Source organism: Crassostrea angulata, chromosome 3 (assembly GCF_025612915.1).
Source record: "Crassostrea angulata isolate pt1a10 chromosome 3, ASM2561291v2, whole genome shotgun sequence".
Taxonomy (NCBI): Eukaryota; Metazoa; Mollusca; class Bivalvia; order Ostreida; family Ostreidae; genus Magallana; species Magallana angulata.
Genome location: NC_069113.1, coordinates 43,463,231 through 43,476,059, shown reverse-complemented (window position 1 = coordinate 43,476,059; position 12,829 = coordinate 43,463,231). Strand labels below are relative to the sequence as shown.

The window sequence follows — 12,829 nt, the reverse complement described above, 5'->3', positions numbered from 1 at the left end:
GAAAATAAGATTAACATGTTTATTGCATGCGCGCAAATGCTAACGTATGACACACATGTTGGATTCCATTTTTTCAGTATTTATTTTTTTTTATCGACGTTGACAAACGAATACTGTTTTTCAAAAAATCGTCAGCATTGCAATGAGTTTATTCATTAATTGTATTATTCCGACAGTAACGACCACTTGTTTATATTAATGTTAGAAATTTTAATATATTCAGACTAGTGCGTTTATAATTTGAATATAAGTTGTCGTGGCCGAGTGGTTAAGGCGATGGACTAGAAATCCATTGGGGTCTCCCCGCGCAGGTTCGAATCCTGCCGACAACGTAATTTTTTTTTGGGGGGGGGGGAGAAAGTGTAATAGTGCTCCATCAAAATCATTAGATACATATTTCTACAGTCTAATACCCAAATTGCAAATATTTTACAATAAATCAGAAATGGTCCTGAATTTTTTTTAGCCTGTTGCTATTCAAGTAAAATTGGAAAAAAAAGTTAAAAAAATAAATGGTCAGGAAAAAATTACTTTCCTTAAATATTCTGATAATTAATCTGTCAGTCAGAATAAGCTACTCAGAAGTATTGGCCGTATTTAGGCAACCCCTTTCCAAGAAAAATATAGCAATTCAGCTTTGGTAAAATTAACCTGTTTGCAATGTACAACTTGCAGTTCATGCAACTCCCAATGCAATCAACTTTACGGTGGAATCATTCAAAATCAACTTCCAAAAAGTGTTTAAAATATTCCCTTTAATATACAAACCCGATGTTTAGTAGTCCCTCTATAAAATTATAATATTTTAAAAAGTTTTTATTTTACAAAGCCCCTACCTAACGCCGCGTTTACCACAAAACTCGTCCATATTAGACACATGGGTACAAATTAACCTAAAAATACAGTTAACAATACCACAGAACGACGACCCATCGCAATGGACGAAGGGCAATCATTTGAAACAGTGCATCAAATGACATGTTAAAGGGTTTATACCAAAGAATGAAATTTACCAATAAAAAGCTTCATTTTAAGTGTAACATCAACTGGATTAATTGTATGTTTACAAGTACGAATAAATTGTTGACTTGTTGAGTCTTGTCCGTGTATTTGAACTCCAGCTATCTGAAATAAAAATCTCTCTATTATTCTTCTTTCCATTATCAAAAACATGTAATTCTCAGAAAAGTATTGTATAAATTTGATTTCTTGATTTGAAATAACCTGTTTAAATATTTTGGTTTTTGCAAAATACTGCAAGTTCGGGGTAACGCTTAGAAGAGTTGCTACAGTTGTAGTAACGGCATTTCCTTTCTCATCCACGAGCACAATAGAAGATATTGAAGAATTCGTTGGGAGATTCTCAAGAAGAACAACAATGACGTATTCCTTGCCTACAAATAATGTGCTTATTATCAGTAATGAAATTTCACACCTGATGAAATAGGTAGATTTACACGTGTGTGCAATTACATGTAGCAGAACTCACCGGATACTGGATTGCCATTTAGAGGGTAAAAGAAGCCTTCAGATGAAATCTCTCGTAAAGATGAGGAAATATCAAAGGAACTATTGGCTGTTATGTTAATTTTCAATGGATTGCTTACAATATTTTCAAGAGTCCACAGGCCCTTTGAAGGAGACTTTATAAAAAACATCTTTATATAAGAAACATTCCGACAGTATGATAATTATAGCATTATAGTAGCATCAAATTTAAATGTTTGCTCAAATACAATAATGTTCTCGTATTAAATCATCTATGAACAAACCTCAATTAAAAATATGGTCAGGTTGTCCGAATATTGCAAGGTTACATCCCGCGACCCTGAGTCAACCAGCGAACCTATTATGTTTGCAAATTTTATGTAAACGAACATGACTTGAAATTGTTTCATTCAGTAATATTTTAAGGATTTCAAAGAAATGTCCTATTGAAAGTTTGTATAAAAGCTTTATTTAATATTTTTAAAATATGGTTAATGTTGTTGAGAATGCAGTGCTATTAATAGATAATGTAGCTACGCATTGGTGGTGTATAAGTTTAATCCATACCGTTTGGGTGTCTTAAATGAATTTCACTGGAGTTCGATGTGCCATTAATTTCAATTCGCAGAGAATCTACCGAATTGTCCACCTCAATATTTGTAAGTTGATCTGCGTGTGTAGATTTCCATTTGATGATAGAGATAGATGTTGGAAGGTTATTCTATTTGATAAAAAAAAATTGTAGTGTTCGTAAACAATTTGAAAGCTTTTGATTTTTAAAATAATTTTTTATAATGAAGTGAGTGCAAATTTTCTAACAAGTGCCTTTACTTTTTTCATCCCCGGAATGATGTTTATATTTATTACTAAACTGAAAATTATTTATTGATACGTGAATTTTATATTATTACATTAAAAATCATTGATTATCAGAAAGTCATTCATTAATATATTAAATGATTTAGTATTATCATTTTATGATAACATGTATCGCACTGTTACGCTCTTTCAGAGATAAACTTCATATGGTTTTCATATTTTCTTATTAAAAAGCCAACATACTACCTGACTTATTGCTTGAGATGAATTGCTTTGGATGAATGATAATTCACTCTGAAATACAGTAAAAGTCATGATTTAACTTCGTTTGGTAGATCGAAACACTCAAACTACGAACTCACAGTGATAGTTTCAGGATGTGAATAAAGATACTATAATTGAATCATTAAGGTAGAGTTAATGAATTTGAATGACACAAAAGACTACAGAATTTCATTATTCAACTCTTTCATTCAACTTAACCAAATCAATTTTAATATTTATCTAATACATGTTATCTTAATTGTGCTATTTGCAGAGATCAATTATTTTAATTTTTGTAAGATAAATAATGGTTCTGTATTAATTTTAATTTTGATATTATCCTAGTAATGAATTAAATACATTTAAATAATGCATCTGAAATTTAAGCTTCATTCTAAACTTCATTATAATAACATTTAATCTATACTTATTATTTTCTAAAGGAGAAAAAAGAAAATAAGATTACCATTAAGTCTTCTTGGACCTTATCTGCAAGGTCTGCAGATGATGAAAATCTTTCCACGTCCCCACCCGAAGCTTGAGCTATACTATCGTAGACGCTTGACTGGCGTTTGTATCTACCTATTTAAAATAAAACACTAAAATTATATCCGTCATTTGTTAAAGAGGCCACATCAAATTTATAGTTCTCTCTTGCTTTCTCTAATAAACAATTTAATAGTTTAGATAATTAAATCGCGTTATTTGCTTATCTCCATAATGATAATTGTCATAATATATTTGGAATTTTATAAAATAAAGAAATGAGACACCTATTTCACGTTTTCGACGTCCTCCGCATTCGTTCCTCAGACGAAATTTTGGTGTAATAGTTTTTCTCTGTAGAATCTCGATGACTTCCGTCTCTCTAGATTCATCCTTAGCAGGTGCGTCCGTATAAATGTATATGGTCGAGTTGAAATTAGAGAGTGTTGCACCTAGACGTAGTGACAGAAATTGAATGAAAGATAATTCAAATATTTTGTTATTATGATTATTTCATACTCAGTTGATTGTTTTGTGGCAATAAATAGGTGGTTAAAAAAACCAAATTGTAAGTTGTAAACGGTCTGCATAAGATAAAATTCAATTTATCCACTCATCACCCTAGTTACAAAATGTACTTCTATATTTAGCTACTCATTTACTAATTTGGATGGTAAAGTATTTAAAAATATCTAAAATCACGTTTTGTTGTGAGATTTTTTTCTAGTTGTAAACAAGATACATATCTATATATTAGCCATCCTGTTGGTGTGAGTATGTGCACATGCGCCAATCTACGACAAAATGCAATCAAAAGTTTATCACTGTTTTTCTTTGCATTTCATTGCCCAGAATATTCGTTTATATTATCGAATAGTTAATATCATTTTTTTTTACAACGCTTCCTTTTAAAAAGCATATTGTTAAGACAAAGTGTGAGCTTTGAGCGTCACAAAAATATGTATATTACGATGAAAACAAATTAAACAGTAGGAGTGTAACCTAGTTCTATAAAACGTTTCTAAATATACACGGAGGTCTTATTTCTGTAATTTTTTTAACCTGTAATTAGTCTAAACAGTTTTACTTTAAAACCTCTGAAAATATTAACAGAGGTATAATTTTATAAATTTAGTTACATGTACCTGTTATTAGCCCAGAGAGGCTGTACTCAGGGCAGTCATCACCACCGGATACTGTCAGGCCGTTTATCCAACTTATCATCTCGTCTGCATCGTTTGTTACTCGGCTTTTTTCAAGATCGACTGAATTCATTAAGATAAATCTCAAAAAAATATAATTGCATTAGACCACAGTTCTACAAAATATTTTTTAATATGGTGTGCGATTTTATTTTTTGGTAAATTTGGACTATTTTTCAAACCGTGGCCCCTTTCTGACCAAAAAGAGTTATGGCGGATATATAAGCTTTAAACAATATTTACAAAATACAGCCTCCGCCCGTTTTTATTTTCAATTAAGAAATGAACTAAAATACAGCGGTAATATTTTTTTAAAAGGTTTAGGAACGTTGATGCTACATATTCTTTTACCTTTTCTTAACTCTACTTTGTGAATATTGTATGATATCTGTAATTTTAGTCTATGTTATTATATAAAGTTAAAAATTTTTCGATAATATGAAACCAAACCATGGTGTTTATATAAAATTGATACAGTCTTTAATAATATGTAACAGATACAAGATGATGGTTTAATATTTCAACGGTGATTTAACAAACAAACCTGGGTCACTGAATGTTACGAGGACATATTTTTCAGGTATGCGCTCCGATTGTCTAATTTGGTCTACAAACGTTGCAGCCCCTTGTATAACACCGGCTATGTTGTCACTCATCGATCCTGTTACATCGATTACAAACGTAATCGAATAGTCCTTTACTTCCTTGTTTTCCTTTTTAGATTTTATTTGAAATACCTCTTTTGTTAGGTAAATTCCAAGGTGACTGAAAAGACCGTCATCTGAAATTTGGCAAAATACTGAATATAAAGTGTGTGTGTGTGTGTGTGTGTGTATATCTATCTATCTATCTATCTATCTATCTATCTATCTATCTATCTATCTATCTATCTATCTATCTATCTATCTACACACGTGTGTGTGTGTGTGTGTGTGTGTGTGTGTGTGTGTGTGTGTGTGTGTTGATCATTCGAGAATAAACCAAATTAAGCTTATGTTTGGTAAAATAGAAAGGTTTTAAAAGATGAAATATGTAATTTTGCTTTGATCCTATAGAAACTCTTCTAAATATTTGTTATTTAATTTTTTTTTTTACATCCAGGTCATCTTTAACGTTTTGCATCAAGTTCCTTCTACTTTACTTATTTAATGATACAGCTAAATACTCAACATTAAAGATTAACAACGATTTAAGCACAGAAAAGTAGGTAGTTCAATTCATGCAATCAAACAAACGACATAGATTAAAAGTATGCTCAGTATTAAGTTAGTTAAAATAACATGTATACTTGAGGTTTTCTGATTTGTTTAACATGTACTATCTTCTTTCCTTGTACGTTAACGACATTTACAGCACAATTTCTTACTTTCATCAGAAAGAAAGTAGACTGTAGCCAGTTTGGCAGCTTCAAAAGCCTCGTTATGGAGATAAAAATGAGGAGCATGCGCCGAGGATGACCTTCCTTTATATATTCCGCCAGTTGCTGATTTTAATCTGCTGGTGTCGTCTTGTGAGCCATGGCTACATTTGCCTATACCCTGATTATTGCTGGGAGGCTTGGATACATCTTGTTTAGACTTGTATCCACTGGTTAATTTAGTGGTTCTAGTATTGTTCTTACAAAGACCACTTTGTAAACTAAACAAAAAAAGTAAAGAATTAAAGTAAATCAAAGTGACAATCAACCTCAGGTATCAAGAGAAACAATGTATGCAAGTGTTCAGAACCATCATAATTTACATTATTCTTTTGGATTGTGAAATCTATATTTAACTCAAATGCTATCAATTAATACATGTAGTAATAATTCAAAATGCTACCTTAGGTTGCTAATTAGTGTTCCAATTAGCATCCCTTCCGTTTTATTTTGCTGTAAGACTTGAGAACTTATATATGTGATTTAACTTAGTACGACATGTTATTGAATTATCGGTTAAAGGGGAATCTTACACCTCAATTTGTGACCCCCAAAAATTAAAAGGTGAAAATTATCTTATTCTTTGTTATCCTTCTATGTTTTGTTAAACTGCGTAGCAAAGTTGTTAAAATTATAGCTTTAAGGGGATGTGGTGGTCAACAAATTAACATCAGATCTACGTAAAATATAAAGATATGATTTGATAATATAGTGATAAATTTTTATTAAGCTATAAATCATTATTTAGTAAAGAAAAAGTCCATATATTTAAATTTGAGTTTCAAATATTTTATAGAGCTCTTCTTCTAAAGAAGTTCAACACAGTCTAATACTGGTCACATCCATCGGCTTAAAAAAAATGATTGTTTCATTTAAAGAGTTTTTTTTTTTTTTAAAACTAAACTAAATCTTATGAACAACTAATAGGAATACCACAAATAAAAATAGCATTTACATTTCAACTTAAACGCATGCAGAATCATGTCTTAAAGTGTCTCATTCCACATTAAAGCTGAACACCGCTCGTAAATAGGCACTGTCACAGAGATACCTGGTATATAAACCCTTCGATTTCGTTACACCCGATTGCACACCTGAACCTCGTGGCCGACATGTAGTATTCCTTTCGTGATCTTTAGATTTTATGCATTTTTTTCTTATCCTATGTTCATTTTCTGTTCGTAAATAATGCATTGACCAATTTATTTGATGTTAGTATTCTCCTGGCTTCAAAAAGTGCGTAAAATTTGATAATTTCATCGCGACCGGGTAACACGGCGAGGCAAACTGTACGTCCACACAGGTGAGACCTCTACAGCGAAGTACTTTGAACTGTTTAGAGGTCTGTCCCTTATATAAGGGTTGTAGGGACAGCAGTGATTAAAGAGAAATATGGCGGACAGTGCCTATTTACGAGCGGTGTTCAGCTTTAAACTAACCACAAATATAAGATGACAGAGGAATTTAGCTACTAAGAAATAAACATTTAAATACAAGGCTTTATTGCACGTTTAGACTGCATATAACAGGTTGTAAAACAAACCGATGCTCTACTAGTCCACCACTGATTCTATGGTTCTATATGTAATCAATACCTCTTATTATTGTTAGCACACAAAAGCGCAGGTAATAGAGATATAGGCATAATGGTGTTCTTAACAGGTACAATACCGGTGTTGCGTGGCTTTATTTTGTTTAAGTTGTAGGAGTTATAAACTGAAACTAAGTGATAAATTTGTATTTTATGGTTTACTTCAGTCATAAATTTAAAGTTTCTTTTATTTGATTTACGTTCAGAGGTAATATGATTAAAGCAAATGTGCATTAAATACCTATTTGAATTGCACGCTCCGGGCGTCAAGATTGTTATATTTCTGCATAATTATTTTTTAAATTCCGAGATAAAAAATGATCAGTCACCTTGCTTCGGTTGCAAGAACAAATCAATATTGATATATCAGATACTGCGACTCCAATGATTTACACTAAGTCTTCCTGGTGTTGGAAGGTATCTTATTTGATATACCATTTAAATATAAGCCTTAAGTTTTTTGAAAAATTTAATTACGAACCTTGTCGAGTCTGTCGGACAATCAGAGCATGGTTCATCGGACAAATTACTGATAGAAACCGGAAGTGTTGCAGAGATACCTTAAATATGAGAATGTATTTTTTATTTAATTAAAAAAATTGTTAAAACTAGCAATGATAAAATCCTGACGGATAAATAATTTAATGTACGTTAATATACATAACATTACTTTGTTTGTTTCTTTCATTAAAAATATAAAACACAACTCAAAACGGTGACCAAATAAGCTGCAGTAAAACAAAATAGATTGATGATTTATGTTAATTTATATTTTGCATGTTGAAAGACTGCGTATATATACTTGATGTGAAAGAATTATCATAATCAGAATTGTTTTTCACATCCATCTACTAGAACACAAAACAATAGCTTTCGTTATTTTAAGATGAAACATTTCATATAACTCAATTTAGCTAGTAAGAAACATACCAAACTCTTTTATGATTGTGTCTCCGTGTAGGTCTACCCAGTTGGTGTTGCTGTAGAATTGCTGGAGAGTGTACAGACACTGTCCTACCCTTTCTCTAAGAATGTCAATGTCTGCCCCAGACTCTGCTAAGTCAATCAAACTCTTCCGTAAAGATCGTACATAGTTGTGAGCTGAAAATAATATAGATATTTTATGAAAATAACGGTAGAAATTTCATTCCAAAACTTTGAAAGCAAGGGGTGTATTTCTAAAACTGAGAGCACACATTTATCTTTCAAAGTGGTTCTTAATTCAAACAAAGCCATATATATTTATATTGGTATTTTCTTTATAAATCATGCATATATATTTTGGTGTTACACCCCCTTTTTCACGATAGTTAGGAACACAGTTAACATCTTTTTAAAATGATTACAAAGTCATATGAGTGAGGGGAAAATTACTGCTTAAAACTGACAATGACAGCACGATATAACGAATACTGTGGTTTCATCAATATTCGTTGAATACCAATTTTCGTGGATTTCGTTGTTTAGTTGATCCATGAAATTAAATTTTCATTGAAAGGCAATATTTACATTTTGTATTGATAGGGTCATTGGCCACGAAGTTACGTATGCTTGAAACTGTGATTTTCACTTTATCCACGAAAATTGATACCCTTGAATATTGATGAAACCACAGTAGATTAACATGCGCGCTATTTATTTAACGATCGATCATATTTTACTCCCTTGTTGATTAGAAACAAACCCAGATCGAGATACAATGTGGTTTAAGAGCTCTAAAGAGTTCTCATAATTAGAGTGAATAAAGAATCACAAAAGACATATTTCTTGTCTATAAAGAGAGTATGTATGTATGTTAGTCATTTCCAACGTTATACATTATTACTTCAGGAGGAAAAATTGCTCAGCATTGTTGGGAAAACTGTTTTCATAGTTAATTTCATTTTAAAAATTAATACCAGTATAACCAAACTACACATACTTTGATTTTACCTGTAAGTATTTGTTCCCCGTTAACATGGTAATGGGCGAAACCGGCCAATTCTTTCTGAACTATATTCTGGTGATCGGTTATTTTAAGAATGTTTAGGTAAAAGTTGGTTTGAGAGTCTCGATCTGAAATAATATTTATATTAAAACCTTAAATGTTGTTGAGATAATTGTTCCCAAAACGTTGTAAAGCGATTAAAAACATTTACTTTCGTATTGCAAATATACTTACAAAACATACATTTTTAACATGGGTAACTTATTACAAAATCGCCAAGCTGAAATGTGCATTCCATTTGTTCATGACTTTGAAATAATTATGCTCACAAATCAAGGTAACGATTTTAAGGAAAGGAGTAAAAAATATATTTAAAAAGAAATGTTATTGCAATATACATAAAATAAAATTGTTCTGTTGCGAATCGTTCGTGTATTTGATAACATATATTAAAAAAGAAGACATATTTAATAACATGAAATGATAAATTATAAAAAGTCATTTCTGCCTACCTGTTCCAAAAAACTCATCCAATACCTGACTCACAGGTTTACCAGTCCCATTGACAATATTATGTCTCAACAGAAATTGATGCACTGAAAGATAAATCCCATAAAAGTTTATAGTGGAATGGGACTTTGTTGAAGATTCCTGAGGAATACTTTGTGGAGGAAAAGCAGACACTAAAGAGCGTTCAACAAGTGTAACTAAAATTATCAAGTACCCAATGAACAATTTCAGGTGCTTCATGATGACTAAACTCACCTACTGGTTAAAAGATTACTTGCGTATATATATAAAGCATTTTAACCGGGAAGTCCCGTATTATATTGTCTCTAAAAAAATCAATGCTATTTAAATGCATGACTTTACATACATACATGCATTGCATTTTTTTAAAACAATTATTTCTAACGCTACAAGGTTATCAACTGAAAAGAATTTGAAAGACAGCATTCCATTGTCTATATAGTGGTAATTATAACTTCAAAATGTAAGTTCGCAAAATAGATGGTATCGTTTAACAAGAGACTAACAAAGTAAAACAAGAACTTTTCTTATTTCATGGACCTTAAACTATGTATTTTCATTGTTACATAAAGGTTCCCTCTGTATTAATGAGTTTTGAGTGCCCGTGGCTCGTTGATAGTAAGGACGAGATATTTTCTGTTAGGCCTAAAAAAAAAGTTGTGTGTTTCGGGTAACCCGACCTAACCTACAAAAATGGCCCGATCCTACCATTTTTAGACCAGTGTTTCCCCAGGCCGATTTTGCATGGCGGTACCGCCATGCATTGAAGATCCCCCGCTATGCATCACACAGGGCCGCCATGCTTCCAGCTATGCATGTTTATTTCAAAGCAAAATTCCCTTTCCAATTATTACACATCTTAACTGTAATTAGTAGATATAAAGTTTTCGTTTCTCCGCTCAAACTTCAGGAAAACACTTGCACCCGCAGTGAGCGCAGTTAATTTTGACATCGATCTCAGCAAGGGGGCACACGTGGTTTACGGTTTAAGGACTTAGCTTATGAATAAGATATATTAAAACTGAGTTAATTAATTGGTGATTAATGCATAAATAGAGACGTGATTACTTCTTGTTTTAACACATTGTGCTTTTTTCGACATCTCCGCCATTATCAAATGTTGTGGATTTCCAAGATCTAAAAATAGCACAATGTTCACTCGATGGTGTTAGCTTGGATTCGCTATGCTTGAACTCTTTATTTGCCGCAAGGATACTGGAAACTTGAAAAAGTGTACACAATAAAGAAAAAAAACTACAGTTATTTGCAGAAATGCACGGAAGCGATGTCACATGACTAGAAACATTGTATATTGTATGCCTATGAAAATCATTGACTGTGTAAATACATGTAAACGGGGAAGGGGACTGGTGTCAAGATATCACAGAAACTTTCATATGAACCCCCAATTTAAACAAGAAATATTAACTGCCCAGAATAAGTTGAATCAAGTTTGCTGTAATTGTATGGACTTGTTCTGCCTATTTCTTGTTCAACACCCCCCTAAAAAAATCCCTTCTATATGATATGTAGAAGAAGGAGTGGGACAGAAGCTAATGTTGAACTGCCATGTGAATCTATATTTCTTGTGTTTTGTGAAAACTTGTGAGGACCAACCTCTTAAAAAACTGATTTTGAAAAAAAATGTTATTAGTTTTGCCAGAAAAAACAGAAAAATTGTATATTAAATATACACAGATATTAAAATATAATTATGAATTGAAATGATACTTGTTGATGTAGATTTCATGAAAATGCATCAATTATAGTACATATCATGTAGTACGTTTCATCAAATGGTTATATTATTACACACAGTGATTTCGCCGGCTTAGGCGCTTTAATGCCACACCGCGCACTTACTCTGACAAACTTCCCCCCATGCTTCAAAAATTTTCTGGGGAAAACACTGTAAATAAATAAATAGATGTCTGATTTTATCCGATTGTGAATTTTATCTTATTTCCAATAAAAAATACATTTTTAAATATGAAACAAACAAACATTCTTAGGATTCATACAAAAAATTTATGATAAAATAAAAAAAAATCCCTACCTACCTAACCTAAATTTTTCATCAGTATTACCCTAAACACACAACTGTTTTTTTAGGCCTTACATTATGAAAGCCTGGAAGGATATTTCGAGATTTGTAATATGAAATTCGAAAATTAATCAATGCCATTATAAATATGAATTGTATGAATGCATGTTTCTGACATCAAACTTTTCTTAATAAAGATTATTCGTTCATACCGTTACCCTCTACTAAATGTTCAACAAATCTCCAATTCCTGTCATTTTCTCCGTGTAAAAAATAATGTGTCATAGAAGAAATCTTGGCTTTTCCCTCTTATATGAATTTGTTCTCAAAAAGTGACAGAAACAATTATTTGGAACAAACTACAGTGTATTTGTGTGTGTGTGTGTGTGTGTGTGTGTGTGTGTGTGTGTGTGTGTTTCTTTTGAAATTTGAGAGCAGCTAATTTTTCTGTGTGAGGACATCTAGTTATGGAAGTCGCCCAAGAAACTTTGTAAATGAGATTTTCCCAAACTGAAGACGCAAACTCAACAGCAATCTAATAAAAAATTGCGTCAAGGCACATCTAAAGTGATCGAATTGCAAATACGGAAACACACAAAAACTACCTCCTAACTAACCATGGGTTCTATGGTCATATTTTCACAATTTACATAGTCCCTCTTATCCCGGAGGTGCTTTAAAGTAAAAATGCTAACAATTGACCTTGTAATTTTCAAAACTTGTATAACAATTGGTGTTGTAGGTAAAACTGTTAACTGATGTCGATCGACCACGTCAAAGAATCAAGTGACCTAAACACAAGGCTTAAGCTTTGTTTTCAAAACAAGGACTTTGAATTTTCATTCTCACTAATTAATGGACAAATGATAAAAAAAAGTTTAGTTTTGCATCAAAAATGCCAGTGAAGACATTTTAAAATAGAAATATAAAAGTAACCTCTGATCCCTTTAAAAGTGTGACGTGTTACAAAGTAAACATTTTGATGATTTGTCGACTATGACGATTATCTAGCATTTTGCTACCATATGGCGCATCGTTTAGCTCTTGTTTACAAATGTCC

At 31.9% G+C, this 12,829-nt stretch overlaps 1 protein-coding gene and 1 non-coding gene across 3 annotated transcripts in view; one reads left to right on the top strand and one right to left on the bottom strand.

The window, feature by feature from the left end:
- The window catches only part of LOC128176213 (von Willebrand factor A domain-containing protein 7-like), a 13,935-nt gene extending 3,955 nt beyond the window's left edge, over positions 1 to 9,980 (bottom strand). For both annotated transcript variants that reach the window (XR_008242762.1, XM_052842368.1), the window contains exons 1-15: positions 9,707 to 9,980; positions 9,200 to 9,322; positions 8,198 to 8,368; positions 7,749 to 7,827; positions 5,626 to 5,897; positions 4,804 to 5,040; positions 4,203 to 4,322; positions 3,345 to 3,509; positions 3,038 to 3,153; positions 2,554 to 2,601; positions 2,056 to 2,209; positions 1,773 to 1,846; positions 1,490 to 1,643; positions 1,225 to 1,394; positions 1,014 to 1,125 (exon numbers count right to left, since the gene is read on the bottom strand). Coding sequence is in view for 1 of the 2 variants with exons in the window: in XM_052842368.1 (XP_052698328.1) it covers positions 1,014 to 1,125; positions 1,225 to 1,394; positions 1,490 to 1,643; positions 1,773 to 1,846; positions 2,056 to 2,209; positions 2,554 to 2,601; positions 3,038 to 3,153; positions 3,345 to 3,509; positions 4,203 to 4,322; positions 4,804 to 5,040; positions 5,626 to 5,897; positions 7,749 to 7,827; positions 8,198 to 8,368; positions 9,200 to 9,322; positions 9,707 to 9,944 (2,233 nt within the window). In the remaining variant the exon portion in view is untranslated. The remainder of the gene's footprint in view (positions 1 to 1,013; positions 1,126 to 1,224; positions 1,395 to 1,489; positions 1,644 to 1,772; positions 1,847 to 2,055; positions 2,210 to 2,553; positions 2,602 to 3,037; positions 3,154 to 3,344; positions 3,510 to 4,202; positions 4,323 to 4,803; positions 5,041 to 5,625; positions 5,898 to 7,748; positions 7,828 to 8,197; positions 8,369 to 9,199; positions 9,323 to 9,706) is intronic.
- On the top strand, positions 251 to 332 carry Trnas-aga (transfer RNA serine (anticodon AGA)). The gene has a single exon. It is a non-coding gene; the product is annotated as a tRNA-Ser (tRNA).
- Positions 9,981 to 12,829: the final 2,849 nt, after the last annotated feature.